The sequence below is a fragment of the Salmo salar genome, chromosome 17, assembly GCF_965601325.2.
Source record: "Salmo salar chromosome 17, fSalSal1, whole genome shotgun sequence".
In the NCBI taxonomy this organism is placed as follows: Eukaryota; Metazoa; Chordata; class Actinopteri; order Salmoniformes; family Salmonidae; genus Salmo; species Salmo salar.
Window position 1 is genome coordinate 2,144,738 of NC_138307.1, and position 15,386 is coordinate 2,160,123.

The window sequence follows — 15,386 nt, forward strand, 5'->3', positions numbered from 1 at the left end:
CTTTCCTTCCAGTGCAGCTCTATCTGGTTACTTTGACCTTCTTCCCTGGCCTTTAGATGACACCTTACAGTCTTGATAATAGACATTGTAACTTCTTCACACGTATCAACTCTGCGGCGTATATTGTTGTCGGGAATGTCAATTTGACGCAAATTTACATAAACAAGGTTTAGCTCTGTAGAGGTATGGCTGATCTTGTTTAAGAGGTCTTCTAGTAGGTCTTCAGAGCAACAGCCTGTCAGTGACAGTTTTGCTTCCTTTACCAGAGCCTTCCACTTCTCATATGGCCGGTGACAGTAAACGTTAGGGAAAATAACGCAATTCAATTCTTGCCAGCAGCGCAGCGCAGTTAGTCACCAACGCTTTGAATAACATGGAAAAAGCCTAACCAGCTCTGCTAGGGTGAGTAGAATGGTCAGAGTGAGGATGTGTTTTCTTGTTTATGTCTGGAAGTAGCTAGCAAGCTAGCCAACTTTAGCCAGTTAGCTTGGGTGCTTGACTGCCTTTGTGAGGTCAGAGAGCTTGGATCAACCCTGCTCCTTGGCAGATTTTGGGGTTGAATATTCCTTATGGGAATCATCAGTGGATTAGGTAACATATTCAAATTGGCAGTATGTATGAACGAGAGCAAGAATGATGTTTACGAATAGTCTCACTTTGTATCATGCCACATTTGAAACGATCACTAAATGGTGTAAATGTGAGTGTTCTGTGTTGATACAATATGTAGTGAATTTGTTATTGGCGTAAAAAGATGGAAGAAACTCATATGCCAAACATCGCCACGTTAGTAACATGTTTGGTAGAGCAGGGTCACAAGGCATCATATGGCAAAGTACAACCAGCGAAACAGGAGATAACATAGTAATTAAAGTGGCCTCCCTGTGATGAGAAGTTATTATGTTAGTTTTGATTATAATTTGTGTCGTTATTATGTGCCAGATGTAAACCTCTCTTGGGTAGGGGGCAGTATTTTGAATTTTGGATGAATGAGGTGACCAATGTAAACTGCCTGTTACTCAGGCCCAGAAGCTAGGATATGCATATGCATGGTAGTATTGGATAGAAAGCACTCTAAAGTTTCCAAAACTGTTAAAATAATGTCTGTGAGTATAACAGAACTGATATGGCCAAAGACCTGAGGAAAATCCATCCAGGAAGTGGGATATTTTTGATGTGTGTACTTTTATATTGAATGCCTATACAGTATGTATTTGGATAGGACCCAAATTGCAGATCCTATGGCTTCCACTAGATGTCAACAGTCTTTAGACATTGTTTCAAGCTTGTATTCTGAAAAATGAGGAAGAATGAGACCATTCTTTCAGTGGACTCTAGCATGAACCAGTGCTGTTTTTAGTGTGTGACCGATTGTGCGCCATTTGTTGTTTTTCCTTTCTATTGAAGACACTATTGTCTGGTTGAAATATTACTTCAATTTTTCAAAAAATATGACTATTTTACACCATTTTAAAGATAAGACTCTCGTTAATCTAACCACACTGTCCGATTTCAAAAAGGCTTTACAACGAAAGCAAAACATTAGATTATGTCAGCAGAGTACCCAGCCAGAAATAATCAGACACCCATTTTTCAAGCTAGCATATAATGTCACATAAACCCAAACCACAGCTAAATGTAGCACTAACCTTTGATGATCTTCATCAGATGACAACCCTAGGACATTAGGTTATACAATACATGCATGTTTTGTTCAATCAAGTTCATATTTATATCAAAAAACAGCTTTTTACATTAGCATGTGACGTTCAGAACTAGCAGAACAAACTTCCGGGGAATTTACTAACAATTTACTAAATTACTCACGATAAACGTTCACAAAAAGCATAACAATTATTTTAAGAATTATAGATACAGAACTCCTCTATGCACTCGATATGTCCGATTTTAAAATAGCTTTTTGGTGAAAGCACATTTTGCAATATTCTAAGTACATAGCCCAGCCATCAAGGGATGGCTATTTAGACACCCAGCAAGTTTAGCCTTCACCAAAATCAGATTTACTATAACAAAAATGTTATTACCTTTGGTGTTCTTCGTCAGAATGCACTCCCAGGACTTCTACTTCAATAACAAATGTTGGTTTGGTCCCAAATAATCCATCGTTATATCCAAATAGCGGCGTTTTGTTCGTGCATTCTAGACACTATCCGAAATGATAAATCAGGGTTACGAGCATGGCGCAATTCGTGACAAAAAAATTCTAAATATTCCATTACCGTACTTCGAAGCATGTCAACCGCTGTTTAAAATCAATTTTTATGCAATTTATCTCGTAAAAAAGCGATAATATTCCAACCGGGAATCTGCGTTTCGGTAAACAGAGGAAAAAACACAAAGACGGGGGTGACCAGTGCACGCGCCTAAGCCCACTGTCCCCTGATCGGCCACTTGAGAAAGGCGATAATGTGTTTCAGCCTGGGGCTGGAATGACGACATTCAGATTTTTCCCGGGCTCTGAGAGCCTATTGGAGCCGTGGGAAGTGTCACGTTACCGCAGAGATCCTTTGTTTTGGAAAGAGATGTCAAAGAAAGCCAATAAATGGTCAGACAGGCCACTTCCTGTAAAGGAATCTCTCAGGTTTTTGCCTGCCATATGAGTTATGTTATACTCACAGACACCATTCAAACAGTTTTAAAAACTTTAGGGTGTTTTCTATCCATATCTAATAAGTATATGCATATTCTAGTTACTGGGTAGGAGTAGTAACCAGATTAAATCGGGTACGTTTTTTATCCGGCGGTGTAAATACTGCCCCCTAGCCCTAAGAGGTTAACAATGCTTGAATCCTCCGAAGCCAGCGACATGTTTCTAAGAGTTCGTAAGTATCTCTCGTCAATGAATAATTCAAGCTCTTCAATGGATTCTGAATCATCCAGCGTGTATACAGGCAGAGGTAAACACACAAACAAATTGTTCAGCCACAACTGCGGGGCCTAGCGACTGCTAGATGCTATGCTGATGTAACATGCCACTGTGTATGTTTTCCTCCAAGCATCCCAGCTCTAAAAACGTCTATTCATTGACCAATTATGAGACCATAAGTGGAAACAATACCCCCCAAAAATGCAGAAAATAGAAATGGAAATGAGTTACAGTTACAGTCACTGTTGCGTCACCAACCACCAAGCAGGAAACGGGCTGTCTTCATCATTGGGCAAGGTGAGTATGGTACATGTATGCAGTACTTCAGTACAGGATATATTTTGGTGTTTTATTTTAAGGGGGGTGGTCAGGTTTTAATGAAATGAGAACGTTTCATTAAAGAAAGACAAAAAGTCAAAAGTCTCTCTCTCGCATTCTCTCTCTCTCTCTCTCGCTCCTTCATTCTCTGTCTGCCCCTCTCCCCTTCTCTCTCACTCTCTCTCCCTCTCACTCTCTCTCTTACCCCCTCTCTCCTCTTTTTCTCTCTCTCTCTCTGACTCAGGGATGTATTGAGGTCCATTGGGCCCAGCCTGATGAATGGCCAGCTCATCAGTAAATCACACTCCTGCAGACGTATGACAGTCCAACTGGCTCTGGCATGATGGGTTGTGTCCACCCTGACCTCAGCATATCGTGCCCCTCCCCTCTCACTCTCTCTCTCCCACCACAAGTTTTATGACTTTATGACAGATCATACATTTCTGGCAGAGACTCTCTCCCCCTGGTCATGTAGAAAGAGATGGGAAATAAACTCCTAATCCACACAATTGGAGGATTAAACAATATTTATCTTTTTGAGAATGTGGGAATGGTCCGTGGGTATTTAAAGAACAATCCTGTTGAAGTTGTTTATTTTGTGACATCAGGAAGGACAGTAGCACAGAATAACGGTAGATTTGGAAGTGAACATTTCTCAGTTATTAGTTACCTACCTTGAATGTTTAAAATATATCATTGAATATTAAACCTTTTGTGAGAAGATGTAATGTCATGTTGGCCTTCAAAATGAGATACTTGTTTAGCTATAAAGTTTTAACTAGTCAGTGGCCACACCCCCGTGAGCCCAGACATTACATCGGCGTCATGGACCGCCCTTTTCTCAGAAGTGTATAAAACCCACTCCTGACGAAACTTACATTAGACCAGTCCGCGTGCAGCGGTGGCTACATGGCTGACAAATGGTTTAACCTCTATGGGCTAGGTGGGACGCTAGCGTGCCACCCGTGGTGCACTCCATCAACAGCAGGTGCATTTCAAGAGCGGCAAATTTGAATCCAAATAAATGTCAAAATTCAAATTTTTCAAACATACAACTATTTTACACCCTTTGAAAGATAAACATCTCCTTAATCTAACCACGTTTTACGATTTCAAAAAGGTTTTACGGCGAAAGCATAAATTTAGAGTATGTTAGGACAGTACATTTACAAGAGTTGTGTGTAATGTTTTGTCAAGTCAAAGACAGGGTCACCAAAACCATAAAACCAGCTAAAATGATGCACTAACCTTTTACAATCTCCATCAGATGACACTCCTAGGACATTATGTTAGACAATGCATGCATTTTTAGTTCTATCAAGTTCATATTTATATCCAAAAACAGCGTTTTACTATGGCATTGATGTTGAGGAAATCGTTTCCCTCCAATAACCGGCAGTCAAGTCAGCGTCACAAATTAAATAATTAAAATTAGAAAACATTGGTAAAATATTATATTGTCATTTAAAGAATTATAGATTTACATCTCTTGAACGCAATCAACTTGCCAGATTTAAAAATAACCTTACTGGGAAATCACACTTTGCAATAATCTGAGCACTGCGCCCAGAAAAATACGCGTTGCGATACAGACTAGACGTCATGTTGGGGAGATCTAAAATCGAAAATACTATGTAAATAATCCATTACCTTTGATTCTCTTCATCAGATGTCACTTCCAGGTATCACAGGTCAATAACGAATGTAGTTTTCTTCAAAAAAGCTCATCATTTATGTCCAAAAATCTCCGTCTTGTTAGCACATGATCTAAGCCAGCCGGACTTCTCGTCATGAACGAGGGGAAGAAATATATTTCCGTTCGTTCAAACATGTCAAACGTTGTATAGCATAAATCATTAGGGCCTTTTTTAACCAGAACATGAATAATATTCAAGGTGGACGAATGCATACTCTTTTATAACGTATTGGAACGAGGGTACCCAACATGAACTCGCGCGCCAGGTGTCTAATGGGACATCATCGTTCCATGGCTCTTGTTCGGTCAGATCTCCCTCCAGAAGACTCAAAACACTTTGTAAAGGCTGGTGACATCTAGTGGAAGCAATAGGAAGTGCCAAAATATTCCTCAGCCCCTGTGTTTTTCAATGGGATAGGTTTAAAGTCAATACAACACATCAGGTATCCACTTCCTGTCAGAAAATGTCTCAGGGTTTTGCCTGCCAAATGAGTTCTGTTATACTCACAGACACCATTCAAACAGTTTTAGAAACTTTAGAGTGTTTTCTATCCATATATAATAAGTATATGCATATTCTAGTTACTGGGTAGGATTAGTAACCAGATTAAATCGGGTACATTTTTTTTATCCAGACGTGCAAATGCTGCCCCCTAGCCCTAACAGGTTAAAACTACAAGTCCAGAAAACCAGACCGTGTGCGGTGTTGGCTACACGGCTAGAAATGGTTAAACTCTGAGACTATCAATCACTACAAAATAAGAGCAAATCCTAAACGTAGAATTACTAGTCTGTAGCTAGAAATTATATAAACCTAGGACGAGAATACTGACATCTGCCGAAACATCTATTCTAAGAACATGGTATGCCTGACGTATCCATTATGAACACAACCCAAGACTTTCTGTCGATTGACTCTTCAGCAGACGGACCAGCGATTTCATCAGAGAGTGACAACAAGACATACAAGCGTAAATATGTACATTGCAATTTCTTTCAGAATGAGCGGCCGTTCATGTGCAAAGGATTAGCATTTCAATGAATATAATTAACAACTGTGTGTAGTGAATCCATTTAGTCTTTCCCGCTCTTTTATCTGTCCCCACCCCTTTCTATTGTCTACCAAGCCGCCATACCGGTTTAGCCCACTAGGGACGTATCAATATATTGTGTAGTAACCAATATCTACTCTTCGTTTGTTACGGATGTATTTTTGTGATTATTAGTTAATTAGTAAATAAATAATTAAGCATTTTTTTTGCAGATTTATCATTTAGGCTAGGGTTCGTGCAGATATCCAAGGGTTTGCGACATTCAGTAATGGGAACTGATGAGGTAATAATATTTCATTAGTAGAAGACTGTAATTGATCAGATATTAAAATATCTGAAGATTTCTATTCGGGAAATTATAACTCTGTAATTCTCAACATTTTCCGTTGTGCCCCGACTTCCTAGTTAATTAATGTTTATATGATTAGTTCAATCACGTAATAAACCTATAGTACGGATTTGATATAAACACGTCTTCACACTTAATGATAGTCCAGACACGACAACATGGTATTAGATAATTGGTGAATTTGTGCAGTTCGACTGCTTTGCAGACGGTCTGGAATGTGGCCACAATCTTACCCATGAAGTAGGTGACCGTTTTACACATGGCGGCTCCGAAGATGAAGTCCTCCAGCATGTTGGGGATGAGCGTGAAGGGCATGCAGAAGACAGCCATCATCAGGTCACTGACTGCCAGCGACAGCAAGAAAGAGTTGGTGACCGTGCGCATGCGCTTGTTGACCGTCAGGACCACAATGATCAGAAGGTTGCCAAAGACACTGAGCAGGAAGATGAGAGAGTAGAGCAGGATGCGCACCGAGTCCATCTCTGAGAGAGAGAGAGAGAGAGACAGATGATAATGATCACATATTAAAACATCAGTATTACAGTTAAAGTTGGACGTTTACATAGACTTATGTTGGAGTCAATACAACTTGTTTTTCAACCACTCCACAAATGTATTGCTAACAAACTACCGTTTTGGAAAGTCGGTTAGGACATCTACTTTGTGCATGACACAAGTAATTTTTCCAACAATTGTTTACAGACAGATTACTTCACTTATAAGTCACTGTATCACAATTCCAGTGGGTCAAAAGTTTACATACACTAAGTTGATAGCTTGGAAAATTCCAGAAAATTATGTCATGGCTTGAGAAGCTTCTGATAGACTAATTGATCATTTTAGTCAATTGGAGGTGTACCTGTGGATGTATTTCAAGACCTACCTTCAAACTCAGTGCCTCTTTGCTTGACATAATGAGAAAATCAAAAGAAATCAGTGAAGACCTCAGAAAAAAATTGTAGACCTCCACAAGTCTGGTTCATCCTTGGGAGCAATTTCCAAACGCCTGAAGGTACCACGTTCATCTGTACAAACAATAGTACGCAAGTATAAACACCATGGGACCACGCAGCCATCATACCGCTCTGGAAGGAGACGTGTTCTGTCTCCTAGAGATGAACGTACTGTGGTGCGAAAAGTGCATATTAATCCCAGAACAACAGCAAAGGACCAAGATGCTGGAGAAAACAGGTACAAAAGTATCTATATCCACAGTAAAACGAGTCTTATAATGTGTTATGTCCTGACCATAGAAAGCTGTGTCGCCAGTGCGCATTCACAGCCCGGTGCGATCTGTGCCCGCACATTTGTCGAGCTAGGTTGAGCATTCAGCCAGGAAGGGTGGTGCCAGCTCAGCGCTCCTGGTCTCCAGTTTGCCTTCTCGGTCCAGGATATCCTGCGCCAGCTCTGCGCACTGTGCCTCCAGTGCGCATTCCCAGTCCAGAACTTCCGGCAACACTTCCCAGTCCAGAGCTTCCGGCGACAGTTCCAAGTCCAGAGCTTTCAGCGGTGGTCTGCAGTCCAGAGTCTCCAGCGGCGGTTTGCAGTCCAGAGTCTCCAGCGGCGGTTTGCAGTCCAGAGTCTCCAGCGGCGGTTTGCAGTCCAGAGTCTCCAGCGGCGGTTTGCAGTCCAGAGTCTCCAGCGGCGATCTGCAGTCCAGAGCCTCCAGGGGCGGTCTGCAGTCTAGAGCCTCCAGCGGCGGTCGGCAGTCCAGAACCTCCAGCGGCGGTCGGCAGTCCAGAACCTCCAGCGGCGGTCTGCAGTCCAGAGCCTCCAGCCCAGAACCTCCAGCGGCGGTCGGCAGTCCAGAACCTCCGGTGATGATCATCCACGTTCCGGTGACACAAAAGCGGCGGATCAGCGGCCGGAGCGGGGGTTACGCCCTGAACCGGAGCCGCCTCCTCTGCTGAAGGATCCGCGCGATGAGAAGGTTCTGTGTACTGCACCAGAGCCGCCATAGACATTTGTCACCCTCCCTAACCCTCCCTTTGTTTTTTTTTGTGTTGGTGCGTTAGGAGTACGCACCTTTGGGGTGGGGGGTACTGTCACGTCCTGACCATAGAAATCTGTTGTTTTCTATGGTAGAGGAGGTCAGGGCAAGACAGGGGGGTTTTCTAGTTGAGTTTTTCTATGTTGTTATGTTCTAGTTTTGTATTTCTATGTTGGGTTTTGTTTGGGATGATCTCCAATTAGAGGCAGCTGGTCCTCGTTGTCTCTAACTGGAGATCATACTTAAGTAGTTGTTTTTTCCATCTTGGTTTGTGGGAGATTGTTTTTGAGTAGTGTATATTTCAACTCTGCATCACGGTTTGTTGTTTTTGTTCATTCAGTTTATTGTGTATGTACTTCATAGTTTCACAGTTCAATAAAAATGTGGAACGATAATCACAATGCACTTGGTCCGCTCCTTCTTACGACAAACGTGACATAATGACATAATCTGAAAGGCTGCTCATCAAGGAAGAAGCCACTGCTCCAAAACCACCATAAAAAAGCCAGACTACAGTTTGCAACTGCACATGGGGACAAAGATTGTACTTTTTGGAGAAATGTCCTCTCTTCTGATGAAACAAAAATATAACTATTTGGCCATAATGACCATTGTTATGTTTGGAGGAAAAAGAGGGAAGCTTGCAAGCCGAAGAACACCATCCCAACCGTGAAGCACGGGGGTGGCAGCATCATGTTGTGGGGGTGCTTTGCTGCAGGAGGGACTGGTGCAGTTCACAAAATAGATGGCATCACGAGGCAGGCTAGAGTGAGCGTTCAGCCAGGAAGGGTGGTGCCAGCTTCTTCGTCCTGCACCAGAACCGCCTCCGATGCAGGAGGATCCGCGGGATGTGAAGGTTCTTTGTCCTGCACCAGAGTCCCCACCGACATTAGACACCCACCCTAACACTCCCTGTTTTTTTGTTGTTGTTTAGGTTGTGCGTTCGGAGTCCGCACCTTTGGGGGGGGTACTATGGTAGAGTAGGTCAGGGCATGACAGGGGGTTTTGTCTAGTTTATTTATGTCTATGTTGGTTCTAGTTTCTTTTTTCTATGTTGGGGGTTTTGTCTACTTTATGTATTTCTATGTTTTTTGAGGGGGATGATCTCCAATTAGAGGCAGCTGGTCATCATTGTCTCTAATTGGAGATCATATTTAAGTTGTTGTTTTTCCCACAAGGTTTTGTGGGAGATTATTTTGAGTAAGTGTATGTTGCACCTCTTCGTCACGGTTTGTTGTTTTGTTTATTAGTTTATTTGTATGTCTTGCATAGTTTCACAGTTATAATAAAATGTGGAACGATACACACGCTGCGCCTTGGTCCCATTCTTCAGACAGCTGTGACACAGCTACTGTCAGGCCATAAATTGTTCTGTCTACGAGACAGCCGAGTCAGCTAAAAACCTTTTAGCCATGGAGTCTGCAGATGAAGTCTACATTATAAGAAAGGTATGTCAGGGCTGTATGTGTGTGTGTGTGTGCTTGTCTGCGTGCATGTGTGTGCATGTGTGCATATGCTTGTATGTAAGGGGGGCTTATGTCATATCTATGGGTGCAGTTCTATACCTTTTCCCCATAATTTTGGTCCATACCTCTCCTAGTTTGAGGAAAGGTATCTCCACAAGTTTTACATTTTTTCCATATTTAATTAATTACACAACTTTGTCTGGTGATAGTTAAGTTCAAAATATATTAACTTTAATAGTGATGCTCTGTGGAAAATGCAATTTCAGCATTTTGGGCCATAAAAGTGATGCACCAGTGGAGTGTGAAATATATAGAATTATTTAGAGGACTTTGATTTAATTTCCTCCTCTACTATAGTAAGAAATTATGAGAGAACAGCGAATAGCCTGAAACCACAAGGTCTGTTTCAGTCTGATAATAGACCCCTAGTCTACTAGGTATGCACCAGACACAGCCAGCCGTGAGGTGTTTCTCAACTATTGTAATGTTCAGTGGTGCGTGACAAGCAGCGGCAAAAACGGATTTGTTCTTATTGTCACTCAAAGAGAGTCGAGCATATAACAACTGCTTGTTTTTTATTCTTGTAGATCATAATAAGCTTGAATATGAATTAAAGATGCCTAATTTAAATGAAATATTACCAAATATAAAATTGAAGGATATCACATTTAATTGAATAATATAATTTGAATGTGTTGAGATCGATGCGGTTGGGGTATCAATAGAAATCACTCCAGCCAGGTGACGCGAAAACAGTTTGAGATTCTCCAAAGTAGCCACCCTTTGCCTTGATGACAGCTTTGCACACTCTTTGCATTCTCTCAACCAAATTCATGAGGTAGTCATCTGAAATGCATTTCAAATAAACAGGTGTGCCTTGTTAAAAGTTAATTTGTGGAATTTCTTTCCTTCTTAATGCGTTTAAGCCAGTTGTGACAGGCAGACGATAGCCCTATTTGTATACAGAAGATAGTCCTATTTGGTAAAAGACCAAGTCCATATTATGGTAAGAACAGCTCAAATAAGCAAAAAGAAACGACAGTCCATCATTACTTTAAGACATGAAGGTCAGTCAATGCGGAAAATTTCCAAGAATTTCAATTGCGGTTGCAAAAACCATCAAGCGCTATGATGAAACTGGCTCTCATGAGGACCGCCACAGGAAAGGAAGACCCAGAGTTACCACCGCTGAAGAGGATAAGTTCATTAGAGTTACCAGCCTCAGAAATTGCAGCCCAAACGCTTCACAGACTTCAAGTAATAGACACATCTCAACATCAATTGTTCAGAGAGTCCGTGAATCAGACCTTCATGGTTGAATTACTGCAAAGAAACAACTACTATAGGACACCAATAAGATGAAGAGACTTGCTTGGGCCAAGAAACACGACCAATGGGCGTTAGACCAGCGGAAAGTCCAAATTTGAGATTTTTGGTTCCGACCGTGTGTTTTTGTGAGACGCAGAGTAGGTGAACGAATGATCTCTGCATGTGTGATTCCCACCTTGAAGCATGGAGGAGGAGGTGTGATGGTGTAGTGGTGCTTTGCTGGTGACACTGTCTACGATTTATTTAGAATTCAAGGCACACTTAACCAGCATGGCTACCACAGCATTCTGTAGCGATACGTCATCCCATCTGGTTTGCGCTTAGAGGGACTATAATTTGATTTTCAACAGGACAATTACCCAACACACCTCCAGGCTGTGTAAGGCTCTTTGACCAAGAGTGATGGAGTGCTACATCAGATGACCTGGCCTCCACAATCAACCAACCTCAACCCTACTGGGATGGTTTGGGATGAGTTGGACGGCAGAGTGAAGGAAAAGCAGCCACCAAGAGCTCAGAATATGTGGGAACTTCAAGACTGTTGGAAAAGCATTCCAGGGGAAGCTGGTTGAGAGAATGCCAAGAGTGTGCAAAGCTGTCATCAAGGCAAAGGGTGGCTACTTTGAATAATCTCCAAAATGTAAATATATTTTTATATAACACTTTTGGTTACTACATGATTCCATATGTGTTATTTAATAGTTTTGATGTATTCATTATCATTCTACAATGTAGAAAATAGTAAAAATAAAGAAAAACACTTGAATGTGTAGGTGTGTCCAAACCTTTTAGCTGGTACTGTATATTAACTTTTTTTGTGCCTTGATAAAGAACCATTACCTTACGTGCACACTGAATGAGTGGTCACCAATTTTATTTTCAACACTTTCCCTGGATGCCACTAGTCTTGTTCAACTAAAGATTTAATCTGTTTTATCTAAAGTGTCCCCACTTGCATCACCGAATAACTAGCTTTTGTGTGGCATTGACTGGTAAGACCCTTCAGGAAGGTGTCACCTGTGCCAGCAAGGCAGAGTTTGCACCAGGTATGGGCCAAATCGGGAGGAAGTAGTATTCTCTAAGCAAGCAGCATGTGATGTCCTTTACATGTGCAATGTCATTTTGTTCCAAAATGTGATTTATTTATTGGTTTTTAAGAAACAATTACTCAAAAATGACAAACTAAAATGAATTTTAACACACAAAGCTTCAGGGGTCATTTTACAACAAAAAAAATCTGCCCACTTATTTCCCTTCAAAATGTGTTTGCCTAAGGATAGCCAGCATGCACATATCTAAATCTTACCAAACTTTACTTTTTTTCTGTCAGAAAATATACATTTCCCTTAATAAGGTGGACATTTTCCCCCAAGTTACCCTATTGTTCAATGTGGTGGGAACAACCTGCTGCTGTGACAAACAATGCCAAATATAGAAAATAATTTTCTTCGCAACCCATCATATCATTTAATGGAGGAATTAATCTCATGTAATTAATTTAATGATAGGAAATTATTCAAGAACCTCAAAACAACAGAGATAGTTATAGAGAATCTTTAGGAATCTTCCAGTATTACCTTTTTGTCGTGTGGATGGAGGTTTTGTGATGACAGACGCATTGGTACAGGTGGTATTGGTAACTTCCTTGCTCATATTTCCAGATGCATTCATGGATGATTTGCTCTGCAGGCGTGGCAGACAGTCAAGGAATGTTGACAAAGAAGTGTCATTCGAAGTTTGTAAAGCCATGTTTTTTTTCTCTGTTCTTCAAACTATTAAAATTAATCAAATAAATAACTTTTCATCCTTATCAGTTTTATCTCTATGAAAGAATTATAAAGTTGCGAAGTGCATCACAAAAATGCCCATGGTAGCAAATCTGGTCCACAGGATTATTTCCAATTTACTCCTGTGTTCTGTAGGCGAGCTGTCATATATGTCAATCCACTGACAGTCTGCAGAAAGATGCAGATCCGTGAGTAGAGTCACCGAGAGCACACTGGCATTACTGTTGCGTGGAGACCTGAGAGATTTTCTGGCATATAGAGAGAGGGTGTGTGTTTTTATACTGAGGGATATCTCTCTCTCTCGCTCTCTCTCCCCTCTCTCTCTGTGTCACCATATAAACACGCGTTGGAGAGGGGTGTTTGGGATGAGGGGCCATGCAGTTACTTATATAATGTAGCTTGATACTGCCTCCCAGTGGAAGTTACAACACTTTAGCCCAGTGGTCACCAACCTTTTCTGAGTCAAGATCACTTTTTGAGTCCAAAAGCAAGTCGAGATTCTACCATTACGATTTTTTTTAAAGCATATTGTCTATGATTAAATTGCCCTGCAAAATGATCTTTCAAAATTGTCGGTATATGATCACACTGAGTGAGCAATAGAGGGAGGGAGGGAGGGAGGGACAGCAGTGAGGCTGCCTCTCATCCACCTCCCCGTCCCTCTGCTCTCCCTCCCTCCGCTGAGAAAAGGTGAAATTGAAGTTGCACTGCGTTAATTCTGCCTCATGCACCAATTCATATTGTTCCTCCTATAAACAGAGACAGGGAAATATTCCTTGATATTAAAAAGACACAAGCCACAAATAATCAAAGCACTTTTCTATACTCATTCATTGCAGCTGCAGTGCTGGTTCTAGCGTGAGGGAGAACGCGCATTTTATGGCTTATAAAAGTGTTGACAGTGCTGAATAACAACCTAAACATTAACTTACTTATATAAACAGAAGCTATTTGCTGTATTCATTGATTATCTCTCTAGTCATGATTTTAAACGTTTTGAAATCTTACAGTATCGAGGCTTCTTTCTAAGCTGTGCAGACACGGTGATTGGCCAGCGGTAGGCCTATCGGTGCACTTCATTTGCTCTCTGGGCCTGCTGGGTATGCAGAGTTCTACCTTCAGACACATGAAATGATTCAAAATGGGAACACATTGCTTTCCTGGCGATGGGCTGCTGAATCAAGTGCACCTACCGCCAAAAGTGCTAAACAAAGAAAAAAAGAAAAGCAAGGCTTTATCATTGTTGCTTTTACAGAAGTGTTTGGTGATTGACTACAAATGCCTTGGAGATCACTGACAGACTACAGTGTGAAAGCATACAATCCACAATCCCCTAGAAGAAAGGCAATGACTCAAACATACTTTCATCCTATTATCTTCTCCTTGACATCAAGAGGATTCCTAATTTCCTTCTGCATGTATCCAAAGAAGAAAGCCTAATGTGTCAGTGGATGTATCCCAAATGCCACCTTATTCCCTATTGACTGGTGGCTGGTGATGCAACACACTTCTGCGTTGTCTCCGTACCGCTACACTGTTTATTGCTACTTCGCAACCTGCCAAACTTTTTCACTTTTTACTCTTAATAACTATTTGATAAAACTCTGTATTTAACAAGTCTACCAAGTTCTTAGTTTTGTCCTCACACAGCATTTTTCATGAAACTTTTTCACCCCGGACGCTTTTGGACATAGATCTGTGGGATCTCCCTGGCCGAAAAAAAAAGCTAAGTAACATTATGCCTTCTCATTGCAGTCGCTGTACTCTTAATATACAGGAGAACTATTGCCTTATGGAGAGGAGAGCCGAGTTGCAAGCTTGGTTTAAGACGAAATCATTAGGCAAGTGCAATTTAAGTCTAGGAAAGGATGGTAAAGTTTCTGTGTCACAAGTAAATACAGGTATTGGTGTTAAAACCCCTCCACAGTCCCCACAGATGAACAATTTTCTCATGGCTTCTGGAAAGAAATGCTGTAGGCATGCTTAACTGGTGACGTTCATTCAGCCAATAAAAACGTTCAACCAGTTGTCCCCTCTAAGCAATGAGTTGGAGTCAGAACCTGATCTTCTCGGTTCTCTTCTCTACTCGTCACTGGAATAAAGACCTCCCTTCCTGTCATTATTGAAAGAGATTTTGATAATATCTCACATCTCAAAAGAGGACCACTTAATGTTAGATCCCTCACTTCCAAGACAGTCAGAGTCAATGAACTAATCACTGATCATAGCCTGATCAATTTACTGTGTTAACCTGTTGGGGGTAGGGGGCAGTATTTACACGGCCGGATAAAAAACGTACCCGATTTAATCTGCCCAGAAACTAGAATATGCATATAATTATTGGCTTTGGATAGAAAACACCCTAAAGTTTCTAAAACTGTTTGAATGGTGTCTGTGAGTATAACAGAACTCATATGGCAGGCAAAAACCTGAGAAGATTCCTTACAGGAAGTGCCATCTCTGACCATTCCTTGAGCTTCTTGTCTCTGTTTATTGAAGACTGAGGATCTTT

General features: G+C 41.3%; 1 protein-coding gene across 1 annotated transcript in view; it reads right to left on the minus strand.

The window, feature by feature from the left end:
- Positions 1-12,999, minus strand: part of cckbra (cholecystokinin B receptor a) — a 55,839-nt gene extending 42,840 nt beyond the window's left edge. The window contains exons 1-2 of the mRNA XM_014151341.3: positions 12,665-12,999; positions 6,536-6,784 (exon numbers count right to left, since the gene is read on the minus strand). Of these exons, the coding sequence (XP_014006816.1) occupies positions 6,536-6,784; positions 12,665-12,836 (421 nt within the window). The 5' untranslated portion in view covers positions 12,837-12,999. The remainder of the gene's footprint in view (positions 1-6,535; positions 6,785-12,664) is intronic.
- Between the last annotated feature and the right edge of the window lie 2,387 nt (positions 13,000-15,386).